This window comes from Vidua macroura, chromosome Z (genome assembly GCF_024509145.1).
Source record: "Vidua macroura isolate BioBank_ID:100142 chromosome Z, ASM2450914v1, whole genome shotgun sequence".
Classification (NCBI taxonomy): domain Eukaryota; kingdom Metazoa; phylum Chordata; class Aves; order Passeriformes; family Viduidae; genus Vidua; species Vidua macroura.
The window spans coordinates 7,681,538-7,709,345 of NC_071611.1; the positions used below are offsets into that span (position 1 = coordinate 7,681,538).

At 50.5% G+C, this 27,808-nt stretch overlaps 1 protein-coding gene across 1 annotated transcript; it reads right to left on the minus strand.

Annotated features, from left to right (window-relative positions):
• Positions 1 to 274: 274 nt before the first annotated feature.
• Positions 275 to 27,493, minus strand: NOL6 (nucleolar protein 6). The gene is made up of 25 exons (XM_054002972.1): positions 27,200 to 27,493; positions 25,721 to 25,837; positions 25,275 to 25,454; positions 24,515 to 24,683; positions 23,599 to 23,733; positions 23,292 to 23,455; positions 22,967 to 23,087; positions 22,568 to 22,626; positions 22,305 to 22,406; positions 21,679 to 21,794; positions 21,123 to 21,300; positions 20,583 to 20,705; positions 20,278 to 20,426; positions 19,438 to 19,513; positions 17,061 to 17,201; positions 16,659 to 16,770; positions 16,285 to 16,439; positions 15,892 to 16,055; positions 15,299 to 15,451; positions 14,024 to 14,121; positions 13,034 to 13,158; positions 12,783 to 12,872; positions 10,522 to 10,719; positions 1,759 to 1,860; positions 275 to 660 (listed from the first exon to the last, which is right to left on the minus strand). The coding sequence occupies exons 1-25, from the start codon at positions 27,491 to 27,493 to the stop codon at positions 511 to 513; spliced, it is 3,471 nt and encodes a 1,156-aa protein (XP_053858947.1). The 3' UTR covers positions 275 to 510.
• Between the last annotated feature and the right edge of the window lie 315 nt (positions 27,494 to 27,808).

Below are 27,808 nucleotides of genomic sequence, written 5' to 3' on the forward strand. Positions count from 1 at the left end.
ATCCACATCTCCTTTATACTGGGAAAATCAGCACTGAACGCAGTCATGCCAAATATGCCTCACCGGGGCTGAGCAGCAGAGAATAACCCAGTCATTCTTTTAACAACTGTTTTTTTGGTTTTGCTAACCCCTACAATAGCAGCATCTCAAACTCCCTACCAAACTAGGAAACTGCCTTTCCATTTCACACTTCAGCCATATTTTTCAGGCCTTTACATTTTCATATGAACACAGCGCCAATTCCTACAATGAACAAAAAACAGTAACATTTTCAAAAACTTTATCCCATCTTTATATTTTCTTCAAAATAAAAAGGCATCTGTATTCTTGAAAACAATAACAGGTCCCATTGCTTTTCTGAACCGTATCTATAAAGATAAATAGAGTAAAACATACAGTTCTGGGATTGAGAAAGCTAAAAGGCTCTTCTAGGACTGATTTATAGAAAGGAACAGACCCAGAGGTAACAAACTGCTTGAAGACAGGCCACTCTGACACCTCTCAGTGGTTTCAGATAGTCCATTTCTCTGTACGAGCTTCCACACTTTTGACCAGGCCTTCTCCCAAAATCTCAAAGTCCTCCAGAATTGCCTCCACATTGGGAACACAGACCAGCTCATTGTTCAGAGTTGTCACCTTCCTTCCCCTCATGCTGGAGACCTGCAGGACACAGAAAATATTGCACAAATGGGAGCATCTGCTCAGAGTTGCATTGCAACCTCTGCTAGCCCCAAGTAAGAGAAGCAAGTTCCTCTCCTGCCTTGTCACATCCAAACCCTGCTAACACCTCTGGCACCTAGCTCCACAAGTTGCACTTCTCAACACTATCAGTGCTCATTTTTAGAGCAAACAAAGTGCAGAAGTGACCCTTCCAGCCCCTTTTAGGGTTTACCCTGGAGCCACAGTCCAAAGACTGTGAGGAAGTCAGGAAGCAAAGCAATGGCCAGGGGTATGGTGGAATGACAAGTGTGCAGATGCATGGCAGAGCCTGGGTAAGCAGGGCACAAGGAGTATGCAAAAGGGATCACAGCACAAGGCTGAGTAAGAGCTGCTTCTGCTCTTTGGTGGGTGTCAAGACCTCAGGTGGGAAGATATCCTTGGCTCCAACAGTGGCAAAAACAAAACCCTTGTGTTTAATCCAGCAAGACTCAGCTCCGATGCAAGCATCTCCTCATCTGTTTCACCACTGTGAATAACTGGGTTTCACAACAGCAGTCAGGTAGAATGGCCAATGCCCTCTGGCCGTGAAGAGAGGGGAGATAAATCACCAGGGACTGACAGAAGAGCCTGGGCTGCCAGCTCCGAGCCATGAGTAACCGGTTTCTTTGCGTCTTTCCTTCATAGAAAGCAGCATGAATCACTCCAGCGTGCCTCACACCTGGCTTAACCACCCTCTAGGGTTTGCCAACCCACACAGTGCAGCTGGAAAACAGCTCCATGCACCAACGAGGACATGGGCACTCTTGACCTAGGCTTCTTGTGGGCTGGGTATTTCTGGTAAGATCCTGAAGCCACAAGAATGGGATAGTCTATTTCCATTCTCAGTTCTCCTGATGACTGAAGGCACTGTGGCCACAGGCCTGTCTTGGTTTCTCCCCTTCTAAGAAGCAACAGAACTATGATCTCAATTTCCCAAAGGGCTTTGGGGCTGATGAGATTTGGACAAAGCAACTACCATACAGGAAAAAAAAATAAAAGCCCTTCAAGCTTTCAGGGCATAAAAGCAACAAAAAGCTTAAAACAGAGACAAAAACTCACCTTAAAAGGCTGAGGCTGGAAGCTCAAAGGTTTCCACAAGACTGCAATCACTTCCCCTCCATGCTTGTCATAGAAGAACAAGGCAAGATCGTCAAAGGCGTTCTGGGTAGAAAAAAACACAGGTTAAGGACAGTGAACCCTCAGAGACAACCCACTGAGTGTCCCTCACTGTGGTCCTCCATCAGCTGACCTGGCACTACCAAGCTGTACTTTCCCAGTGTCCAGCAACCATATCCAAGATTTCACCATGCATGAGACAGAAAGAGGCAGGCCCTACCCAACAGGCAGTCCTGCCACAGTACATTTCATGGCACTAAAGACAAACACAAAACCAGAGACCAGCATCTCAACCTCTGCCATCTGTGCAACCAAGGTATCAAAGCTGCTTCTTCCACCAAGACAAATCCCAAGTGAGCTGTCAGAACTTTATCCAAAAAGGAAATATTAGAGCAGAGGTTTTTAAGTAACACAATGTTCTGTGGGGTGGAAAGAGATGGAAAGCTCAAAGGAGGCACTGCAGCAATCTGTCCTCCTTGCCCCTTGTGTTTCAGCAGTGGTGTCAGTGAGCATCTCCTTTGGTGATGCTGGGCAGCAGAGATCAAAGAGAGACGTTGCACAAAGGGATGACTAAAGCCCAGTCTGGCTTCCCCCAAGCCCACACCAGCTGGATTCCCAGGGCTGCAAGGAGGCAGATGAGGATCACAGCAGAAGAAAACAATGCTTTGTGCAAGCAACTTCTCGAACCCGAAAGTCTGGCCCTACAGCTCATCACCCAACATGCTGATAACCGAGAGATGTGTACCCTGAAAGAAGTTGACCAAGATAGCCAAGCAGCTGCTCCCTGATACACCTTTATATTGGTGCAGATCAACATCAGGCAACAAGACGTATTACCAGGCTGAGCAAACAGTCCCCAGAATCAGTACAGGAGAAGCTTCTGCACAGGGTTTCGCCAGCCTTGGAACAAACTATTGCCCAGAATACAGACCCTCTGCCCCCTCTTCAGCCTTCTTCTCCATCACCTTAAGTTTCCCAGCTTTTACCAAGAGAGGTCTCTGCTGGCATCATTGTATCATGAGGTTTTCATGAGGAGGTGCATGGAAAGAAAATCAACATCAAAGACAAGCTTGGATGGGCTCTTGTATGGACATACCAGGACTGCAGTACACAAAAAAAAAGGTAGAGTGGTTTGGTGTTACCAGTGATCCTAAAAGGCAAGATGGCATTTTTAGAATACAGACCTGATATGCAAGGAGGGATGGTGTTGTCTGCAATCTTCAGAGACAGATTTGAGTTTGGACTGTTGTTGCCCTCACAGAGGGCAACAAAATCAGGTCATCAAGATGGAAAGATCCCAAGAACTGCCAACTCATCCACCTCCATGGGCTTTCACAGGGGCAAGCCTGGTCAAGGTATTATTTCACCAAACTGGCTAGAAAAACCACTGTCTAAAAATACATTGAGAAAGAGGCAATCCACCCTGGCATTTCTACGCTGAGAGCAACAGGTTATGCTCAGAGCCCAGACAACAGGGAAGACTCCTCTTTTTTTAGCCAAAGAGGGAGGAAAAGCTCAAGGAATGGCAATAAAGCTCAGGGCACGCTGACTGCCAAGGTGCAGCTTTCTGAACCAAAGGGGAGCAGACATGTGAGAACCTGAAAAAGCCCAGCTACTCTGCAGGGTGAGGTCTTCAGCACCACGCGATGCTCCTTATGAGAACAGTATTTTTAACAGATGCATCTTGCTGGACAGAAGCCAGGAGCATTTGCAGTAAAAAACCCCTCCCAGGCTCAGTTAATTTCCCAATAAAACCACTGTTTGGCCTGATATCCAGCAGGTTTGTTTGTTTGTTTGTTTTTTCCCAGACAGCTGGGAGTAGAGGGCAGATGTTAAAAGGATGGCATCCAATTCAAAATCTCAGCATTTGTCGTGCTCCCAGTTATGTGACACAGAGAGAGCCTCCCCCAGACCCAACAGTTTCAAACTGGCCGACCAAGCTGAGAAGTTCTTGGGAAATGGCAGCATTAAAAGGGTCAGGTGTATTAGTCACTGCACTCCTGTTTGTTCAGAGGCTTGGGGAGTAAAAGCAAACAGTTCACCCTCCTTTCCACATCCCATGTTCTCTGCCCAGTGTTACTGGACTTGTCTGAGCCTGCAAATACCTTCTTCCAGGAAAAGTTTCAGAGAAAAGGGAGAAAAGGTAGGGACTATGTTTGCTCACTTCTCCAGGTGCTCTATCTTTGGTTGCAATTCAGCTTTCAAGGCCCACAGAAATCCCTGCCATCAACAAAACCTACAGCTGGTTCCCATCTCACAGAGACATGGGGGACCTACAAACTCAGGGCTTTAATTTGGAGAGGCCTCATTGTCCAGGGAGAAGGTGTATATGGCACCTGGAAGAAGATTAGAACAAGCTCTGTAAGAAATTATCTGGGTTATACGAATAAAAAGGGTGGAGAAATGTAGGGAGTAAAACAATACCTGGATCTAAAATGGGATTATCAGATTAAGCAGCTCCATCTGAAGCATGGATTTTGCAATGAGTTAAGTGAAATTTAGTTAAGTATCTACTAGTTGTTTAGTATCTACATTGTTAAGTATATACTGTTTAAGTATCTACATTGTTGTTTAGGGATAGGGTTTAGGGATAGGGTTTTTTCCATCTGAACCTTTATCCACTCATTTTTTTTCACTGCTCCTACCAAGAGATTAGGCTCATTGCATCACAGCTGCTGGAAGAGCCTTTTAGGGAGGTCTCTGCACACAAAAATGTGTCCTACAGTAGCATTTCCTGGTTCAACAGCAGCTCAGAAGGCAAATACATCAATAAACACTTGCTCAGTGTTCAGAGCATTTTAAGTGCTCTTAGCAAGGAACCCACCAGTGTAAAACCTTATTAAAGCTGCTTACTTCCAACAAACAACTACATTTATGGTTAACATTTCGAGGTCTCTGTCACCCTGTTGTGACCTGCCCTGATGCTCCCAGTTATGTGACACAGAGAGAGCCTCCCCCATGACCCAACAGAGCAAGGAGCACTGTCCAAGTAACTCCAGGCTGGGACTACCTCTGTGACTTTCTTTTAAAAGACAAAGGAAACCCTTAGGCTTGGGATTCAGTTGATAAAAGGTTTCAAACTGAATTCAAACTAAGCAAACTTTTCCGCCTGAGATCTACACACACATCCTTGTCCTGGGGCTTTGGGGCAGCAGGAAAGAAATGTGGAAAGGAAAGAAGCCAGTCATGTCCTCCTGGCTGCATCAGCAAACATGTCAATCCACCAAATCATTGAGACGAAAGTCTTCTGTCATTTCCTACATGACAAACCCTGCACAGCCTCTGGGAGGGCATTACCAACACAGAAGAAATGCAGCCACAAGTCCCCTGTCAGCCCACCCCAGGAGCTCGTGGGGCTGATGCCCCACTGAGCAAGTGGGCGCACACATGTGTACCCACCCTCAGCCCAGGGCTCTATGCTAAGGGTCTGGGGACTGCTCTGCAGCCCTGAAAGCAGGTGATTGATTTCCTGACACCTCTGTCCTTCCAAAGGTGCAGATCCAGATAGGAAGTTTCCTGCCTGACATGAGAGCCCACAGAGCTATTTCAGCTTTTCCCTGTCTACCTGGTGACACCATAGGAGGAGTCAGCCCTGTCAAACAGGAAGGGAGCAGACTGACCTGGAAAGATTTCACCAATTGCAGCTACATCACATAATCACAGCTTACATATTTTAGGAGACAGAAAGGAATTAATGATAATAAAAATTCTCTAACATGCAGTAGCAAGAGACACATTTTTACACCATGGGAGGAAGAAAGGAAAGGGTTCCAAGTCTTCCTGATAGGTCTTGCCTCAAGGTGCAAGAAATCACAGAATCACAAGGTCGGAAGAGACCTTCAAGATCATCGAGTCCAACCAGTTCCCTGGTTGGACACCTCAACTAAACCATGGCACCGAGTGCCACATCCAGTCTTTTTTTAAACACATCCAGGGATGGTGACCACCACCTCCCCGGCCAGACCATTCCAGTACTTTATCACTCTGTGAAAAACTTTTTCCTAATATCCAACCTATATTTCCCTTGACGCAGCTTGAGACTATGACCTCTTGTTCTGTCAGCTGCTGTCTGGAGAAAGAGACCAAACACCACCACAGAAAGAGACTGATAAGGTCACCTCTGAGTCTCCTCTTCTCCAGGCTAAACACCCCCAGCTCCCTCAGCCGTTCCTCACAGGGCTTGTGTTCCAAGCCCCTCACCAGCCTCGCTGCCTCCTCTGGACGTGCTCAAGTGTCTCAACGTCCTTCCCAAACTGAGGGCCCAGAACTGGACACAGCAGAATGCAAAACATTACTTTAGAGAGATGTTTGTTGTTAAGCAGGAAACATATTCCTGCTCATCCACACAGAAAAGATCTCACAAGATGGACAGCTTCTCTGCCACAAGCTCTTCCTCCAGCATGTACAGCCCAAGAAATCTAAATCTCAGTGAATGACAGCACATCCCATCAGTGACCTGGTGACACCAAAGACCCAAGTAAATGTGAGGTCTATTAACAGCCATAACAGACAGGCAGATGGACATGGCACAGACAGCTTCACCCAATCTACCCCATAATCAGTGAACAGCTCAGGGAGGTGACCAGAGCCTTTGGCTTTTGTGAGCTCCAGCATGCAGGCAAACAGGCATGGCAAGCATATCCACAAGCCCTGTGTCCTCTGAATGGTCTCGAGTCCAGAGGACAGCCAAGTCACCCTGGAGCAAAAGCTGCATGGACTAAGCCTTCTCACACTACATCCCCAGAAAACACAGGGGCGTTCTACAGCTCCACAGCCACCACAACACAAGCCAGCAGTCATGATGGAGACTCAACAGGAGCCTCATTCAAGACACTTAAATTTAATTTAGCCTTGCTGGAGAATCCCCACCAGGAGCCAACCCAGGGTTTGGTCTACAAGGCGCTCTGAACTGTAAGTGGCAGGGAGGCTGAATCTCCAGGGAAGCCCTTTCTGTGGGATGTCTGGCACCTGCTTTCCCTCAAAAGTCTGTATCTGCAAAGCCTTCTGGTATGGACAGGATCACAGAACAGGCCTTCTCTATTAGATCTGTTCTGGAATTGAAGAATTTGCTGCCTGAATCCCACAGCCAGTCTTTCATCTCTACACAGAGCCTCCCAGGCACCAGAGCAACTCAGGCCAGTTCCTGCAGCACATCTCTTTGAAGCAGGAAAAATTCAAGCAGTCAGGACTCAACACCTCTTCTCCTTTCTTTTTCTACTTTGATTAAGCTCCCTGGAAAAGACACACAGCAATCCTTCAGCTTCAGAGCACTACTGCCTTGCTAAACCCTTTGACTTTAGAAGAACAGAGGCAAACAGGCTGGACAGAAGAGTAGATCTCCTCGTAACTAGTCTGAACTAGGGGAAGAAGCCACTCCTTGCCCCTCTCAATTCAATCAAAACACCAAGGCATTTAAATCCTGTTTTAGTGTGGAAACTTCAGTAAAGAGCAGATGTTTATTTTCTACCCATAGAAGAACACAAAATCCCACAGCATCTGTGAGGCAGATGTCTCCCTTTGCTGCTACAAACCCACCACGGCTACAGCCCCGTTGCTCAATTCTGTGGTTTGTGCTCTTAAGAGAGAGCAAATTACTCTGAATCAAAGCCAGTCAGTTCTGTGTCCAAACTGTCTTCTCATCCAAGTTCTCTCAGAAGGATTCACTGCTGTCACCACACTCATTTCTGGCACCAACTTCTTGCAGGGTTTGGATCACCCCCAGGGCTTCCAGCCCACAGGACAAGAAAGAGCTTAACACTGTTTAGAGTAGCAAGAGCCACGGAAAAAGAAATAAAAAGGTGCTGGAGAGGCTACCAAGGAAAGCCAAAGTTGATGAAAAGGTCTTGCCTCGAAGCAACAACAACAATACACTGAAATATGAAGCCAGATGATTTCTAATGGATGGAGTAGCTTCTACTGACAGCTCAGCATCACCGGCTTGCAGCGGTCCTGCAGTGCAAAATCAGCTTTAGCGGTCTTCCAGCTTAACTGGATATGGCTCAAATCTCTGAAACCATGTGCGGCATCACCTCTGTGACTTTTCCAGGAAAAGAAACACCTGTTTGCCTAGAAAAGCAGATATTGACCAACTCCTTCAGGACTGCCCGCTACTGATCCTGATGCTATGAATGACAAGCAAACTGTTACTGGAAGGTACCTCTAATATGATAGCCACAATAGAACAAACATTATCTAAGAGCCTTTAGGACAAAGAAAAGCCCCTCACACAGAGATGCTGAGACAGATTTCAGGCTCTCTGCCCCACAGCTCACTCTTCAGAGAAAGCTACAACCAGGTCCTGATCTCTTCCCTCCTAAAAACCCTCGCATCAAAGAACAAGGGACACCAGGAGAATCAACATTGCTTCCAACAAGCAGTGTCCTTTGCTCATATCCATCTTTCTTCACTGGGATGTTAGCATATTGGATTTAGGAGCAGCTGTAGTTGGCAACCTGACCAAACCCAATTCTCAATCTATTATAACATGTATTAATAAAAACAGGCAGTAAAAAGCAGTAAAAATTCAAGCAATTTGGATGACACTATTTACTGGACCAAGTAAATCATAATTGCCTGAAGATTAATGAAATCTGCTTCCCAGGAAAATATTTTCTCTACCTTTCACTTCCAGAGCCACTTACTCACACCAACTTATCTAAATGCATAAAAATAAACCCTATAAGCCCCAATGAGTTTCCTGACTGACTGCCTCAATCTACAGCCAGAACTGCTGCAAGCTTCCCCAAAAAGACAGCTCTCCCAGTCAGCTCATCCAGCATCTTCCAGTTTCTCTTCAAGCAAGCATTCTTCTTTCTTTCAGGTTTCCACAAGAGTTGCCTAGCCCTGACTCCTTCAGAGATACAGAGGCTCTGTCTCCATGCATCTCCAGCACCTTGGTAGCTGCTGAAAAGCTCTGTTCAGCTCTAGAACCCACTTCCAGGACTAGGTAGACAAGGATTTCAGACTTAAAAAAACTCCATTTCCTACCCACATCTGCACCTCTTGGCTGAGGTTTCATGGCAGCAGGTCAAACATTCATCATTGAAAAGCGAGGGGCTGGTGTTGATATGACTCCTCAGACACCACATAGGGAAGTGAAAGAGAAAACAGTTCCAAATCTGCTTTCTCCTCCCTTTTAAAACCCTTGTGAAGGATGCTTCTCCCCTTTCTTCTTGCCCAAGAAATCTCCCAGTATTCTCCAGAACATGTCTGCAGGACCTCCAGGTCCACCTTCCTTCTCAAAGGGAGGAGAGCACTGGGCATCCCCTCTCCCACATGTCCTTCCAGCTAAGGAAGCAGTGCTTTTTGCAGGAAAATTGTGTGACAATTCTGTGGTCTTCCTCCATTTCATGAGGCCTTTCACACATCCCTGTCTCTCACTTCCTCACCAACCAAGACTGCCCCAGGCTGCTGCAGGTGACAGGAGGACTAAGCTTACACCTTGGCAGGCCTGGCAGCTCTGCTGAAGCCACAGCAGATTCCCATTGGCACAGGTTATCATGCACTGGGACTGACATGCAACTTGAGGAGTAACAGGACTGTGTCCAGGATGAAGAAACCTTCAAAGAAACCCTTGCAAGTTTTCTTTGCCCAGTTCCTAAGGTACCAAGTTAAGGGAGCTTGAACTGAAAGGGCCCAAAATTTTCCAGCCTAAACTGGAGTTTCAATTCAGGCACCACTTTTTCAATGGTGCCCAAACATTGGGGCAGGGAAATAGGAAATCCTGATCCCTGGACACAGATAGTATCAAGCAGGACTGGGCTCTGTGTAGCCTGCTCTAACATGAAAGCTGGCTCTGTTCTGAGTGGGGAACAGGACAAGAGACCCCCACAGCCTCCTTCCTGCCACAGCCAGCCTAGATTCCCATGCTTACAGTTCTGACACTGCTCACAGCACTCCTATCAGTAAGGGATGATGGCAATTCAAAGTCAAGGCAGCCTTTGACAAGAGGACACCACAACCTCATCTCTCTGCACACCCAGCACTAACATTTAACCCAGCTACCACATCTGAAGCTGGGAAGTGCCAGGTGCTGCACAACTGCAAAGCACAGGCTGTCCACATCCAGGAAGGATCACTGCTGTCATCCAGGACCCTTGCATATTTCCCCAGCTTGCCAAGGCTTTGGCTTGGCCTTATGGTGGAAAAGAACATGGTCAATGTTCTTCCCACTTTGGGTACTGACATTCTCCATATTCCCACATCACCAACTTCCTCTGTTGTTATGCATGTGGCCAAACACAGAGAAACCACTTTGTGACCAATACTGATCTCCTTTGGCTCACACAACCACTGGCCTAACAGCAGAAAGCTTACTGGGACCATGTCATGGATACCTGAACTTTCCCCCTGAAACTGTGTGTGGTTACTGCCCATCATGCACACCAACTGGTGGAAGAAGCCATGAAAAGTGAGTTAACTAACTGGAGACAAATGGCTTAAAGACACTTTTGTGCTGAATACAATGTTCTTCAGCAAAAGGTCCTGGTGGTTTGTATCTGAGCTCATCCTCACGTTGCAGCAGCACTCCCATTTCCATGCAGGAGGTGGTTCATTCACCAGGACTTCTGCTGGAGAAGCAATGCCCATCCCATGCAAATACCTAAAGATGTCACCAGCCACGTCCTGCACCAGCAGACAATCCAAAAGCCAGAGGGAAGCTCCCCCTTAGGCACCCCATCTGCCTCCCCAGTAGGCCATGCTTACTCTCAGCTCCTGGAGGTACAACTGTACAGGGTCATAATCCACCACAGGAAAGAGGATATTCGTGGCAGAGCTGTTCTTCACCACGCCACGGGAAACCGATTTCACTGGCCGGTCCACGCTCTCCAGGAGCCGAGGAATCTGGTTTGGATTCAGGTGGATCAGGACATCATAGAAGTCCAAAGGAGGGCGGAAGACCATCTGCAGGGAGAAACAAACAGTACTAGTCAATACAGGACACAAGCAGGCAGGAGAGGCAAGAGAGGTTTCCCAAGTCCTTGTCTGCATTTTGTCTCCTTCTCCTTAGGAAGCAGTAAACCAAAGACAAAATTTTTGTGAGATTAATGTTACAAGTTTGCCACAGACCCCAAAAAGCCTACCTGAGTGAATGCTAGTGGGGTGGGCAACAGAGAGGGACAAAAAGATGAGCTGAGATAGATAACTGCACTACACGTGGCAGAGTCTCAGGATGAAGAGGGGAATCAAGAAGCCAACAGGAGCTGAACAACATGCAGGGGACAAAGGAGCTGTTTAATAATGGGATGGCCCCATCTGTCCACCAGGATTTGCCCCAGAGGGCAACAGCATCTTCTATCAAACAGACAGAGGGTGGGAGCAAAATCCTGTTAATGGAGGGGAGCAATCCCAGACATGTAAATATTTGGACAGGCAGGATCTAGCTGTGGATACAGCTGTATTAAAATGGAAAAAATTTAAAAACTACTTGTACATTTTCAAATGGAACAAATGATGCAGAGACATGAACAGAGGCATGGGACACTGCTCATCTTGGCACTGGAAGAAAACCCACTGCCTGGAACTGGTTTACAGCCAGGCTGTGGAGAACACACATGAAGAACATCAGTGACCAGCACTGAGTCAGTCCTAGCTCTGTTCCACACAGACCTCTGTCCCACCCAGTGATCAAGTCCATGGTTCCTGTGTGTGCCCTGGGAGCAAAACCTTGTGTGCATCTTCATGACAGCAAGCATGTCCCCATGGAACCCAAATGCAAAGACAAAAAAAACCAGCTTGCAGCACTCTCTTAGATACAGGAGGCAACTCCAAACTAAACTGGAAAGGATTTTCCCTCCTCCCTGCCCTAAGTTCTACCCTGGAAATAGCATCCCATGTTTATCCCTAAGGAACATCATAGGCCTGGGAGGACACATAGGCCTGGGAGACCAGAGGGATTGCATGGCAATGAGAAACGTTCCCGCTGCAATGGAAGGGAGGAATGAAGAGTCCCAAGGAGGCTGAGTCAAGGTGTTGGGAGGCTGCTCTGGCCAGGTGACAGTTTGTTTTAGAAGCTAACCATCCCCAGCTCACAATGTGCCTCTTGAATTTCAGTCTTGGGCCAGCACTGCGACTGCAACACACTGGACATGCCTCATTCCTTCACAGCCTTGTAACATACACTGCTACTGCCTCAAGTACATCTTCACCTCATAATACTTCCAGTGCAAAATAAAGCAGAAGAGAAAGCAGTGTCATTAAGTCCTTTTCATATTGCTTAGGCAGAAAAAAATCCACTGTGTGTGCTGCTTTCTGGTTTTGGTTTTAGTTTGGGGTTTTTTGTCCCTAATGTGAATCTAACCATTATCTAACCACTGCTTAGCTTCTTTAGTCATTTGAGTTTCAATCTCCTGGTTCCCTACCTAGTACACCAATAAACTACCCTTCAAAACACATGTATCTCCCTTCAAAGGGCAAATAAATATACATCTCTCAAGTTCATTGCAGTAATGGATGTTTCAGTTTACTTAAAGAATGAAATCACTGAGAAACTGAAGAGGGTTAAAGTCCATAGGGCTTTACTCTTCCATTCAAGCCAAAATAACATCCTCCTAAAGTGCCTGGTACTGTCCTGCCAAAACTTTCAAGACCATGAGCTTGGTTAGAGTCGAGCACACAAGCCAGATTTCCACAGCTATTCCAGAACAGTCTCCCAGAGGAACCATTTGATCCAGTCATGGAGACACAACTGGTTTGGCACAGGAATATTGCGGGTTTGCTCATGTCCCAAGAAAACCAGAGAATACAGAATAAACTTGTCCTAGTCACCCCAAGCTGCAGTGCAGAGCTGGGTCCTCCAGAAGCAGGGTGGCAAAGAGGGACACCAGCCTCTCTCCTCCCATCCCTGCAGCTCTACAACCCAGGGAAACCCCACAGCCACATCCTGAAACCTCCTAACACATCCCAGCAAAGCCCAGTCTGCTCAGCCAGAGCCTGAAAACTCTTGTGCTGCTGCCCTAGGGGGTTACCTTCACATCCTGGTCACTGAGCGGGTCCATGAGCTGCTCCTCCAGGGCACGGAGAGACTCCGAGGCGAGCAGGACAAGGCGCTGCAGGATCTGGGGAGGGAAGGAAGTCAGAGGGTAAAACTTGGCAGTCTTGAATGTAACAGGGACATCCCTCTCTCATGGGGCTCTAAGAGCTGGCTCTAGCACTAGGAGCAGAGAACTGCCCCGAGCCAGCAGCCACCAGAGGCAAGGGAACAAATGGCCCAGCTCACCTGTGCTGAGGGGCGCTCCCGGGTCCACATGGAGCTCCACTGGTCTTTGGGGGTGGCCAAGAACATGACAGGGAGGCGAGTGCGAGCTGCTACAAACTTGTTCTTGATCTCCGTGCAGTCAGAATCTGGAGAGGGCAGGCAGAAGGTGAGATGCTCTGCCCCATCCACAACCCTCTGACCTCCTCATCCCTACCACAGCCAGGAAAAGGCAGCACAAGAGGATTTATCCTCTTCCACCCTCTGACCCCACAGTCCATGTGAAACCAGAGCTCCTCCACCTCTGGCTTGCACCTCACTCCTGTTAGGTAGACCTTTGCTCTAACCCCACTCAGGTGGGCTCAGGCATGGTAGGTACTGAGACTGACACAAACTGGAAACTCACATTATAAGCTAATGACAGTTTGTATTATCTAAAGAATGTTCTATCCTCACAAGTGGGGAAAAATAGCTTTTTAGTTCATTAAAATAAGTTGGAGGGCACTTTGGAAAATAGCAGTTTTCAAAACCCAATTCTCTCCCAAACACCTTTACATTTGTTTACAAATCAGCTTTAAAAGCTGGGTGTAACTACCTCCCCCACCCCATGACTCTGCAGAGCCAAGACAATCCCATGGTCTCTTGTGGCTCCAGCATGTATCCAAAAGACAATCAACAAACAAAACACTAGAGGGCAGGAACAGACTGCTTCAAAGACAACACCACATCCAGCACCACCCACGCTTGTCACAGATTTCAACAAGACCAGAAGCAGCAGAGCATCATCACTGAGACCCAACTCTTCAGAGGCAGGCAGGGAAAAAAATAAAACCACACATGGCACAACCAAACCCATCCTGCAGGCAAGTGAAAACATGACAGGACAGGAGCAAGGGAGTGGAAAATCTTGCCTCCAGCACAAGCTATGATGTATCCAAGAGATGTGGAGCCATCACTGGCCAAGGAGGGCTCAAGAATCTCATGCTGCAGCTCTCCTACCCACTGCCTGCTCACCTGTGAGGCCAGTGTTTAGGTTGACTATCAGAGGGTTATTTTTCCAGTCAAAGGTTGCCAGCAAGCTGAGGAAGCGCAGGAACCCCACCTGTGGAGAGCTGTAGGCAGGACAAAACAGCTCAACATCAGCATTTGCTCTCCTGGCAGCAAAAAGGGCTGCACCAGGGGGTGACTTAGTGAAGGCCCAACCCACATGCAGCCCAGCAAGGGATATCTGTGATAGAAAAGGGAAGTTCAGAATGAATTTGAGACACTTCCCCTTCTCCAAATTTCCAGGGAAAATCTTTCCCCACTCTTTTGTCTCCTACCTCAGGAAAAAGAATCCAGAAAAACATAAATCATAGCCCCCCTCAACCCCGCCTAGTTACACAATCTCCTGACGCTCTTCCCACCCAGACTCCTGGGTCTGGAACAAGGAGGAGGTGGAGAGAGGGCTGCTCCTATCTCTGGTGCAGGTCTGAACACCAGCCAAGTTCCCAGTGTGCCTCTTCCCCTGCAACATGACACGTGCACAAAGCCAGATAGCTGGGAAGATGGGGATTCTGTTCTTTTAGGAGACAGGAAAACATTCTAGATATCAAACTGTTCTTCCTGCTACTTTGGGAAAGGAAACTGCACTCCAAGTGCAGGGCACACTAACCTTTTGACTCCACACAGAAGAAAAACATTTCCTTTAACTTAATTTCATTTCCTCCGGGCCCCATAACATCTGTCTGCCTGGGGCCAGCATTTACCAACACACTGCTTCATTCAGTTTTCAGGGCCCAACCCCTCATCCTTCCCTTGGAAGTCCTCTCCAGGAGGAAGGGAGGCTGAAGCTGCCAACATCACCATAACATCCTTCCTAGGGAACCCAGGAGCCCCAGCACACTGGTAGCCACAACACAGCCCTCACCCTGCTTCTCCTGGCCACCACCCTCAGACCAAGTGGCCTCACCAGTCCCCCAGAAGGCACAAGACACCCTGCAGTGGTGCCATCAGCACCTAGAGGCCACAAGGACACTTGCTCCCAGCCTTACCTGCTCTCCCCCTTTCTCTGCAGTGCACAGTGTAGGGAAAGCCACAACCCTCAGTGCTAAGTGTCTCCATCTCCTCTGGCAACTCCCAACAGGACTTGGGACAGTATTTTGGCAGCACAGGCACCTCATTTTCCCTGCTGTGAACCCTTCTAACACCTCCCACCTGAGCAGCATCCCACCCTTCCTCCATGCCATGTAATGAAAGAATGAAAGGCATTAAATCCCCACTGGGCCAGCCTGGGCTCCTCATCCTCACCTGGGTGGTGTGAAGGGGGCTGGGTGGAGGAAGAGAAACGCTACAAGCAGGTCCACACACTCCTCAGAGATGCTGTCGCTCAGGAGCTGGGCGCTGATCCAGCGCTTGGCCAGCCGGGAAGTGCTGCCAAACACAGGGTGCTGCTGCTGGAGCCTGTGAGGAGGGAGACATGCCACTGCTCAGCCCACACACCTCAGGACCCACAGCAGCCTCTTGGCATTGGCAAGAAAGAAGAGAGGAGCAAAAATCTGCAAGGAACACTTACACAGCATCACAAGCACAGAGACTTTCTGCAGATGCTGAGATTTTGGGGGGAAGAAGGGAAAATGCTGCCTCATGCTCCTCTCTAACCATGCTGCATTTTAATATTTGTCTCCCCACACCAGTGACCTCAGGGTGACCACTGGTGCCACCCACACCTGCATCCCTCCCTTAATCCTTCCAAAGAGCCTCTCACAAGGTTGGCTGATGGGTCACTTCCCACAGCAAGCTCCTCTACCCACCATCACTCTCCAGGATCCAAGGGCACCTCCATGCTGGTTTCCAGCCATGTCCCATGTTCTGACCCCTCAGGTACTTTCTGCCTCACCTACCCATGCAGCGAGCTAGTTAGATAGGGCAGATGCAACGTTTCCAGCTCCAGCTGCCGAGATTCCTCTGTGTCCTGGTACTTCAGCATCCCTTCCGGAGTGACCACTTCTTTCAAGATAAGGGGCTCCCGGTGGTAGGCTACTTGGAGACGGAAAACATAGCCGTCCTGAGATGGGAGCACAAGGCAAAGTCAGGCCTGATGGTGACATAAGCAGCATGATGTGTGTTATGTTGCCCCTCAGGGATACAACAGCAGCATCCTGACATCAGTGCAGTCTCACTACACTCTTTCCTAGGCCCACCATACAAATATTATTTTTGTCCACTGCGACCACTGCCACAGCCCTCCACCGCGGTAAGGTCAGGCCTGGAGAAGGTTCCAGGGATCCCCCTACCTTGTACACATCAGTGTGGGTGACTGCAGGTCTGCAAACCAGCTGGTGCTGCTGCCGGAGGAGCTCAGCCAGCTGGAGGTGGAAAGCAGCCTTGATGCGCTTGATGGCTCCTTTGTCCTGTGGCCACTGGCCACTGCCTTCCATGTGGCAGATAACTGGGGACAAAGGGATAGCAGGCGGTCAGTGAATCCCACAGAGAAACAAGGTGTTGGACAGGGGTGTCTGGAACTACAGTTTACAGCACAAGGGCGAGAGGAGACAGGGCTCTGCTCCTGCCTGTAGCACACCAATACAGCAATAACAGAGCCAGGACTGATGCTGGCTTCCGCTTCCCTCCAACAGATCATCTCCCACTCACATCTCACCCCACTTACTCTTCAAAGGAGTTATGTAGGCCGGGCAGGGTTTCTCCCCTGATGGAAGCAGGAAGTGTTTGCTTCTGTTATGGAAGGAATAAATTGGCTTCATAGGAATGGGAGGAAAGACCTGAAAGAGAACAGCCACCCAGCAACTGAGAACAGGGAGCAGAAACCTCTTGGCAATGTGTATTCCCTCACCCAAACCTCCCACACCAGCAAAGCCCTCCAGTACAGAGGGTTTGGTCAGCTTGTGCACAGCCAGCCCAAAGAATGGAACAAAGCTATATATGGAACAAAGAAGAGGCACCATATTGCCCCAAGGGCTCTCAGGAGCCACAAAACCAGAGAATGACTCATTTTCTCAGTCCTCCCTCACCCCAGCTCCCTGCAGACCCCCAGGCATGGGGGGACACTCACGTCTGTGTAGCGGAGGGCTGGGTGGACACCCTGCACAGCCGTCACCGTCAGCGGCAGCTCCTTCAGCTTCCACAGTTTGCGGCTCAGGTCATCGTAGGAGCAGACAACACTGACCATGGCCTCCTCGCCTGTTCCCCCTGCCTGCGGACACACAGGGAGCCTCTCCAAGCACCTCTCCTGCTCCTGCACTCATCTCACCTCCCTCATGGGCTGGCATCACAACCAAGCTCCGAGGAGCCAGCACTGCCACCCCAGGGAGCAGCTTCTGGCAAGAGCGCTCAGCAAAATTGGGAGGTAAAAAAGAGAGCAAAGACAAGGGCAAGGCTGTCTGTGACTCCCCAGCAGCCTCAGGTATCCCAGAGGCAAATAAATTTTTTTCTTTTGCAAGACACCAAGGCAGCACCAAGAGCTGTACTGACAGCAATCACTATAGTAAAGGAGAAGCCAAGAATGCTCGGGGAATAAAGAGATCATACACTGGCAAGGTGAGAGGCCTGCTACTGTCTCCCCAGCAGTTACCATGATGCCAACAGAGGCAGCAGTTAACAGAAAACTCCACTGACTACATCCTTAGCCAAGGCAGATGTGGCACGTGGCAAAAGCAAAGACAGAAAACATTCAGAGCATCACAGGAACCCCGCAGAGGGCAGCAGAGAAGCACCAGAGGGAGAATTGGTGCTGCCCTTCCAGCTTCCACCTCCCCAGATAACAGCAGAGCAGCCTGAACAGGGAGGACACATTAGGGACACCAAACCACCCAGCTCAGAGGCAGCTGAGTCACACAAGGAGCCAACCTGCTTGGAGTTTTCTGACCTGGGCTCTCTGGCGGAGCAGCAGCACCCTCTGCGGGTGTGCCATGAACCACAAACCCTGTCCTGCTTGTGGCTGCACCCTTCCTCTGCCTTCATCCTACACATCCACACATTGCTGGCTCCCCAGGCTGCCTGCACACAAACAGGTGGAGGAGCAGGTACCCTGCACCCACCACCCCACACTCAACAGCAACCTTCTCCCTTGCTCCTCAAGGACTGGCAACAATGGAACCCCTCAGGCTCCAGGAAAATGCATCCCCTATCAGACTGGGGTGTATCAGCTAACCCCAGACCAGCCTGAAGGGACACAGCACACAGACCTTCCTGCCTCACCACACAACAGGCTGTGAAAACCTGCATCCCATCCCAAATCTGACACCCAGCTCCGCCCAGACTGCAATTGGTCCTGGCACAGGAGATCCTTTCCACTAAATGTGTGCCCCTTCAATCTGAAAAAGTGGAAAGGAAACAATTTCTTCCTCCATCCAACAACCAGGTAAAGAGCTAGTTGTACTAATGCCTTTTTGGGACTACCTAAAAATGGAGGCTAGATAAAATTAAGGGAATAAAAAGTGGTTATATTTATTGAAGGGCCTTCAGGTACATTCTCAGGCAGATAAAGCCCCCCCAGGGGGCTACACCCCAAAATGGACAATGGGTCATGTTTTCATGACCGAAAGTTTTCATACTTTTGTAAGTTTGGTTCATTTGCATTTAGGGGGTTAATCTTCCAATTATAGCTTCAGATAATGAAGACATTTACTCCAAGTTTGCTCCCTCCTCAGCTTACTTTTTTTAACATTTCTCAGGGCCTGAGATAGTAAGGTGTCCTTGATTTCCAGGCCTAGAGAGGAATTGTTTTTTCTAACCAAAATGTGAAGACAGTAGATAATACTCTATATGGAGTTTAAGAGTTAAACACTAAAGAACTGCAGGATTACAAATATATGAAAATTATTAACACTAAAATCCTAAAGCATCAATACAAAAAGACCAACGAAGTGTGCCAAAGTGCTCATGGCTCATCTCCAGACTTTAATTTCACAAGCTGAAAAGCAGAAGTTGTAAGGAGAGACATTTCCCAGCCTCTGAGATGCATCTCTTCTGTCTGAAAGTGGAGTTTCTTTGTTTTGGCTGCACTTTCAGAGGGACCACAATCTAGCACTTTGCAATATGCCAGGAAAGCTCCTTTTCCTGGTTTTGCCAGCTGGACCTAAGGGATGGCAGCACAGAATTATCTGGCCCATGTCCTGAAGCATGCAGTATCTCAGAGGAGCACTGTGGGACAGTAATATATGCTCAGGCAGTGGACAGAGGGGCAAAAGCAGTGAGAACAGGACAGTGGGGTGTTTGCAGGGGAAAATGAGGTCTGGGGGATGCTAAAACAAGAGGATTTCAGCAGTTGTGCATTGGTTGCCATGAAAGACTTGGTAGATCCTTACCCATACTACATTCTCTTGGGAACCACACAGCTGCTTCAGTGCCACTCAAACGACCTCCCTACAGCCCTTCCCTCACTGCTCTTCCTGGACAGAGCCCCAGCCCCACTGGGGAAGCAGTCATACCTCTTTCCCAGGCCTGATCACAGATTCCAGCAGGGCTCCTGGGTAGCAGACGGAGGACTCAGGAATGTCCGCATGGCTATGTAGGAGAAGACAACAGAGCATTAGAGCTACAACATGCCAGCTTATTAATCTTATTGACACTGCATGGGTCAATTAATCCTACTGACATTGCTCAGCCCAAGGATGAGCAATCCCTCTCTAAAGGAAGGTCCTGGTGAAAAGACAAATTTCTGCGCATTACAGCCTTGCCCTTGTCTTTGCTCTCTTTCTTACCTCCCCAAATAATCCACCCACAGTGGACCAGTAACTTGTGCAGCTTCACAGGCTGCAAAGCCAAAGCCACCAATGTGCAGCCTTCCCTCACAAGACACATCCTCAAGTTAGGACAAAGAGGCACAGGCAAACCCTCCTTTCTGTGCAAGTGGGCCTCAACTTTTGGCAGATGGTATAAACTGCTGCAGAGGCATTCCAATGCCATAGGAAAGACACAATCTTGTGAACCATTACAAGGTCTCAGAGGATTTCACAAAAATGTCCTGCAAGGTCCAGACAGCTTCTCTTCCAGCTCTGAGGAGTGTCCTGGCATCCTACCCACATGGTAAGGGCAGGACCATGTTGCCTCCCTGCCTTTGCATTACATCCAGCAGAGGCTACAGCACCAGATGCTTGCCCTTCCCACCCGTTCTTGGGAAGCAGCTCACAACTAAAATGTTCTCACAAATCTGAAACAACCCACAACACCCCACAAAGCATGAAGCTGACAATGGGGTCACCAGGGACAGGACACATGGCAGGAGCAACACATGGAGCAACCCACAGCTGCTGCTCAGTGCAACTTACAGCTTCAGCAGGTGCCTGATGATCTGCTCAGGAATGAGGCGCTTCTGGCAGGCAGTGCTGGCCTCCCACACCACAGCCTCACAGATGCTGCCATCCTGGAACCGACGCAGCTCTGACTTCTCTCCCCAGAAGGTCCGGAACGCCAAGGCCTGTGGGGGGGACATTGACCAAGCCAGAGCAGGGACAAAGGTCATTTCTGGGCCAAACAAAACCTTCCCAAGATTACCAGCCAGCCTCCCAGCTGTCTTCAACCACAGCACAGCACCAGCTTTGCTCTCACTCAGCACAAGCAGGGCTCTCCTCACCTCGGGGTGATCAGCCTGAGGACCCTTCTCCAGTGTACTGGCAGCAAACTCTGGGACAAACAGGAGGCCAAACGTCAGGGGCCCAACATCCTTGTGTTTTGGGGGCTCAGCATCAATTGGCCACTGTGGGAAAATGAGGAACATGAGGCACAAGGAGAGATGAGGTTTCTGGAGCAGTAGCTGCTGGGATATTGGAGTGCTAGATGAATCTCCTGCTATGTTCTCCCAGACAAGCATAGACAGGGAAAGTCTCATCTAATAGGTCTCCTCAACAACAAGAAAAGCTGTCTTCACCCTGCCTCATTACTGGACCAGGACTTGTGCCCAGACCAAGCAAGACAGCTCAGTGCATCCCACAAACACAGCTGCATCCCACAGCACAGTGCAGGGCCTCAGGTTCCGTATTCCCATCAAGGGGAGACAAGCCTGTCTCCTTCCCCAGTGAGCAAGGATGCCCTCCCTGTGCTCTGTAGCGCCACAAGAGACAGTTGAGACCCCACAAGCTGCAAAGGATGCAGTGTCATCGCCAAGCTGCATTACCTCAGGGACCTGGGGCAGGGAGTGAGCCACAAGCTGTGCTCTCTGGGACAGACCCCGTGCCAGCAGCGAGACAACGAAGGGCAGGGCCGCAGCCACGTAGTTCCCACCCCGATCCATCAGCTCATTCAGCAGCTGCATCTTCTTGCAGGTACCCTGCAGCTTGGAGACATGCTTCAGGCTACAGGGAAGAAGAGAAGCTGGTCACCTACCTCTGGTACCAAATACTTTCTGAGAGAGAGCTCTGTTAGAGGATGGATAAAATGGGGAACAGAGGGTCCTAGCCCAGGATGGGTGCTACAGGAATGCCTTCTGGCATCTCAGGACATGCTGGTTATTGTTTCCAAGGCTTAAACATTGCTCCCCTCCTCTGGGAGGCTATCTAGACAGTAAAAGTGGAACAAGCCAGTGCAAGAAGGCACCAGTGTCTATTTCAGAGCTTAGCAGAGCTACTTCCCACCAGGTAAGTTCAAATCTAACCCAGACCAAAGCCAGAATCAGCTCACTCGTCTTTGAGCAGGCTGCCTCAGCACTACCCAACCAGCACAGTGAGACTCACTGGAAGACGTGGTCAAAAGTCCTGAGCATGGGCTTCTGGGTCATGAGCAGCACTTGAAAGCCATCCACCATCCGGTCATCCAAAATCTCCATAGAGCGCTTGGCTTCAAACTGAACCTGAGCAAGGAGGGAAGGCAGTGCAGGAGCATGAATGCAAAGGGAGAAGGAAAGCAAATCCCTCCAGCAGTGGTCACTTGTGCTCCCCCATCAACGAGGGTCAGCCCAGTTCCATGGTCAGCAGCACACCCTGATCCCAGTCTCTGTCCTTAGCATGAAGCCAAGTATCAAACATCTCTCACTGGTGGTCACAGTCCCTTCTTGATATCCCTGACATCAAGGTCATTTTTTTTTCTCTCCTACAGAACAGTTACATCTGCTAAACAGCTTCACCCAAAGGTGCACATAAAGAGGGAAACAACTTTCTCACACCACTTGAGCAAGACTGGCAATGCAGCACTACATCTACGTCTCCAAGCTTCAAAGCTAGAGATGTTAAAAGCTTAGAAAACCTCAATGAATGCCCTCCCTTAGTCCTACATCCTCCTCAAAGACATCTAACCATTTTCTGCCTGTCTGAGCTCACTCCTAGGACAGCAACTCAAGAAGCCACCACAACCTGCGCGGTACCTGGTGGTATTTGCTGGCAGTCATATCAGCACAGAGATTGACCAGTCCAGAGGGATCCACAAAGACCACTTCAAACGCCTGGTGGAAATCATCCAGGACAGGCTGGAAAAGCAAACACAGTCCTTAGTGCTGCAGCACATCACACACACCAAGACACCCCAGAACTGCTGCCATCTGCCATTCCTGCAAGGCACATCCCAGCCAGCAGGAGCAGTGGCAATACTGACAGACACAGGCACAAGACCACTCAGAGAGCTGCTTACCAGGGAGGGATTAGCATCCTTGGCTAGACTGATCCCTGTCACACTCAGGTCAGTGGTGGCTGTGGACAGATAGGAAGGAACAAGTCACACCACCATCCACATTTCTCCCCCTGGTGACAGTGGCACAGTTATGTGTCAATACCATCAGGGTCTCACAAAAGTCAACAGTGTTACAATACAATGCTGGCCCCCCGCCCTATGATGGGAATTCCCCACCTCACTGCAAGATGCACCATCCAGCCCTGCTCTGTTGATTCATCCCCTCCTGTCCATCCCACCCACAGGGGCTCAGCACAGAAGAAAAGCCACAATGGCCTCTCTGCCTCTTCCCCCACTGTGTTCAGGCTTTGTGCCTGAACACCAACCTTTCCCTGTCCCTAGAGACCCCTGGAAACTCACACAGGAACTGCAGAGTGCTCCTCAACACCTGGTAGCCACTCATCATCTTGACAATCTTGCGCTTCATCAGCAGGTACGCAACAAGCATGGAGACCAAGAAGCCACTGAAGCACCCCAAGCCCTGTGAAAACAGAGGTAACACAACCCCATGGCAACCCACAAATTAGGTTTTCATGGAGACCCCATCCCAACACAGTTCAAAGCAAAGCTACAAGCCACCACCCCACCCATCAGGACCAAAGCACCACCCTTCTGCCAAAGGAAGGAGAGCAGGCCAAAGGCAGGTTAGCCAGGTAAGCAGAGCCCACCTCGGCACAGGACATACCTTGCTGAGCTGCCGCTGGTTCAGCCAAACTTTGAGGAGGGCCAGGCCATCTTTCATGCCTGGGAAGTCCGTGGCTGCATTAGACAAGAAATGCAGGTGGGAGAGCATCACGGTGTCACAGAGGATGGAATTGTTGTAGTGTGGGGTCGGGGGCTCGGTGGCTCCTGTATGGAGAGATGACAGCATGTTGGACCCAACCACCAACCGCCTGCCCACAGAGAAGGGCTGCAGTGAACCCAGCCACAGGCACCGGGGGCAGTCTCTGCCTGAAACAAACAGCCTCATGTTCCCCCAGCCCAGGCCATACCTTCTTTGGGGGTGCTCTGCTCCATGAACCAGGCAGTCCGGACATTGTTCTTGCTGGGATAGAAGCGGCTGGGTTTGAAGAGATCCGAGTCGGGACAAGCATGGAGTCGGACAGTGATAATCTTCTCATCCTTGCCTGTAAGCACCCAAGGGGAGAAGTACAGGAAGAAGAGATGTCAGAGATTAAACTGGGAAAACACGGAGCATCTGCAGCCCGGGCAAAGGCCAAAGCTCCTTCTTAGCAAAGTTCCACGGCAGTGGAAATCATCTCAGAGCAGAGAGTGACCACATCCTAGAGCCAATGATGACCTTGACGACACACAGGTCATGCCCCAGCCCCATCCTCCTCCCCACTGCTCAGTCTGGCATCATTGCCTGCCCTGGCCTTGCCATATCACATCTGTCCCAGACCCCAACCCACTATCTCCTGAGGGCTGTGGGAACAAGCAGCACTTAGCACCCCATGCATCCCATTGATCCCCTTTCATGGGGACCAGTCATCTCATTAGGGAAGAGACAGACTGCACACAGGTTGTTGGGGAAGGCAGAAGGACAGTGGGGAACAGGGCTCGGGAGAGCAGGAAGGAAGGGCAGTGCTGGATACAGGTGTGTTTTGTAGGGTTTACTTTTTTACTCCTTGAAGTACCCACAGGATATGCCAGCCAGCGAGGCCAAGGCTGGAAATCCCAGCCAAGCTACAGAGGAGGATTGGGAAGGGGAGAGACCCTGAGAACTAGACTCTGGGTAAAGAGAGAAAACAGATGAGAAGCACCCAAAATTTATCACCAATTGTGATGGCAGGCCCAGACTGGTCCCTCTCCAATGAGGCGTTAAATGGTATGACACCACCACCAGCGCCCTCCACCCAACACCACTACCCAGTCACACCCCACACCAGAGCAAGGCTCAAGTGGCACCTTGAGGCCTCAGGAGTAGGATGGGCTTCAGATGGTTGCTGTTCATGTAGGCAAACTTCACACTGCCAAAGAGCTTCTCCTTGGACAAATGCTGGGCAATGTGGGATAGGTACAGGGCTCTCTTCCGGTGGTAGCGTTGATTCAGGTTATCTTTGTCCTGAAAGATTTCCTGGGAAGAGAGGGAAAGGACAATGCCACCTCATCTGCCTGCTAAGTTGAGGTACAGCCCGAGGTACTACCCACAACTCTCCCTGGCCCCACAGGCAAACCTATGTTAGCCCCAGGGAGCTCCAAGTTGATCAGGAGCTTGCTGCTGGCTCCCTGAGCTCCACGACTGCAGGAGACAAGAGCAGTCATGCAGCCAAACAGGCTGTGCTTGGTCTCAAGATTTTCTTACAATTAAGTCTGGACAGCAAGGGGAGGTTACCAGGCTCCAAACCTCTCCCTCCCTTTAACACAGTCTTGGGAGCTGTGGTGGAAGTGCAATTGGGTACAAAAAAACCATGCATCTCCCTGGCAATGTTCCATCCAGGCAGAGAAAAAGAAGATCCTCATGAGGAACTAAGATCAAACAGCTGCAAGCTCTGACAGAGCAAGAGGTCAGACCACACTCCCCAGCTCCTTGTGAAAGTCATCCTGCATATCCAGATGCCGCCACATCACTGAGGAATGGAGTGGGCAGGGCAGGGGTCATGGAGGACAGGAGAGGACAGGGCTCTGGCAGGCCCCAAGCCATTTAGGAGGTGGCATGGCCACTCACCCGTGGCATGGTCACTGCAATGTCCACGTTGATCTCCGGCCTAATGCAGGTGCCCAGCAGGTAACTGCCCACCACCTTCAGCTCGGCTGGGGGCACAAAGCGGAACTTTCCCTTGACGTTGAATGGCACTTGCAGGAACGGGACCTTCACATCCTTGGAAAGCCAGGCCTGGTCAGTGAGCTGGGAACAGACATGACACACAAAATGCTCTGAGAATCAACAGCAGCAGATGTGCAGGAGCCAAGACCCTGCTCCCCACACAGCTGCACCCAGAGCTTAAAGATAATCTCCCCCCTTTTTCCCCAAAGAAAAAGCAAAGTATTATTTTTCCAGCCCCTAAGGGAGGCAGTTCATGAGTAGCTCTGCTTGCAGAGCAACAGCAGAGCCTGCTCCTGCTCCATCAAGGACAGGGGTCTTGCCACCTCTTCCATAAGCCTGGAACATACGTCAGTTTCTGGAGTCTCTGGGATGGTGCTCAGCAGGCTGTTAATCTCATGGAGGAAGGCATCAATCTTCTTCTTCTTCTTCTCCTTCAATGTCACCTCCTTCAAAAGCTCTTCGATCTGTAGGGGGAAAGGGGACCATCAAAGGCAGCTGCGCCACACTGAATTACTCCTGACTTTTACCTTGTTCTCCAGCACCAACCATGAGCCTGCTGCAAAGGGCAGCTGGTGAACTGGGGGAGACACTGAACTCTCCATAAACCGTGCCTGGAGCTGGCAGTTTGATCAGTTCCTGCCATCATCTCTGAGTGCTGGATTGCAATCATCTCCATCCCAACCAATGTCCAGGCAAAAAACCCTGATGTAATTCACAGAAGCATAGCTCTCAGGAAGGCTGTCTGTATGACAGAGGACTAGTTGCAGGAAACGACCACAGAGATTCCCACCACAAACCAGGCCCCAGAGATCCTGCCATTGACACCACCAAGTAGCTAGGTGATCAAAGCTGTTCCTCATAAAAATCACCAATGTTAGAACCACAGGCAGGGATGGGATGCCATCCAGAGGGACCTGGGCAAGCTTGAGGAGTGGGCCATGAGATTCAACAAGTCCATGTGCAAGATGTTGAATCTGGGTCTGGATGAACAGACCCAGAGCAGCCCTGCCCAGAAGGGCTTGGGGTGCTGTGGGTGAGAGGCTGCACATGGCCTGGCCATGGCACTCACAGCCCAGAGAGCCAAACGTGTCCTGGGCTGTATCCAGAGCCCCGTGGGCAGCAGGGGAGGGAGGGGATTCTGCCCCTCTGCTCTGCTCTGCGTGGGCAGCAGGGGAGGGAGGGGATTCTGCCCCTCTGCTCTGCTGAGACCCACCTGGAGCACTGCATCCAGCTCTGGGCTCCCAGCACAGGAGGGACAGGGACCTGCTGGAGCAAGCCCAGAGAGGAGGCTACCAAGATGATAAGAGGTATAAAGGACCTCTCATATGAAGAAGGGCTGAAAGCATTTGGATTGTTCACCCTGGAGAAAAGAAGGCTCTGAGGAGATTTATTGTGGCCTTCCAGTACCTAAAAGGGCTACAAGAAGGCTGGAGAGGGACTTTTTATGAGAGCATATAGTGATAGGAAAAGGGGCAATGGCTTTGAACTGAAAGAGAGTAGGTTTAGATTAAAAAATGGGACGAAATTCTTCCCTGTGAGTGTGTTGGCACAGGTTGCCCAGAGAAGCTCTGGGTGCTGCATTTCTCAAAGTGTTCAAGGCCAGACTGGATGGGGCTCTGAGCAACCAAGTGTTCTGGTGGAAGGTGACCCTGGGGGATGATCTTTAAAGGTCCCTTCAACCCAAACTGCTCTATGAGTCTATGATCCAGTTACCAGCTGATCTTCACCTAACTCAGACAGCTTGATAACACAGGCCATCTCCGACTCCGGGCTCCCGCAGCCCCCGCGCTCCCCCCGTGCGGCAGTGCGCGGCCCCCACGGCTGACCTGCAGGCGGAGCAGGCTGGAGTGGAACAGATCCTCCGTCTCCTTCAGCTGGGTCAGCTCCTCGCTGGTCGGCGGCTTGTAGAGCTCGGCGCGGCTCAGCTTGGCCGGCTGCGGGGCTGCGGCTGTCGGGACAGCCCTCTTCCCCCGCCGCACCGCGCCTCCGGCGGGGGGCTCTGGGGCCTGCTCCGCCTCCTCCGGAGAGCCCTGCGGGGAGAACACAGCACAGCACGGCTCGGCTCGGCTCGGCTCAGCCCCGCGATCCCCCGGCCCGGACCCGCCGCCTCTCACCGCCATGGCCGCCGCCCACGTGCACCCCCGTCACCACGTGCGGCGCCGCGCGCCCCGCCGGCCGCCGAGCGCCGCTCCCTATTGGCCGCGCGCGACAGCGCGGGGCTTCCCATTGGCCCCGCCGCCCGTGCCCGCCCCCGGGGGGCGTGTCCGCAGCGCCGCTCTGCTTCCGCAGCAATGGCGGCGCCGCTGGCGGGCGGCGCGGGCCGCGGGCTTGCCGAAATCACCGCCTTTCACCCCAAAACTGCGGCTCTCGGGGCAGGGTGACGGACTTTCGCCTTCAGGCGGGCGAGCGCGGGGCCGCCTGCGCACCGCAGATCC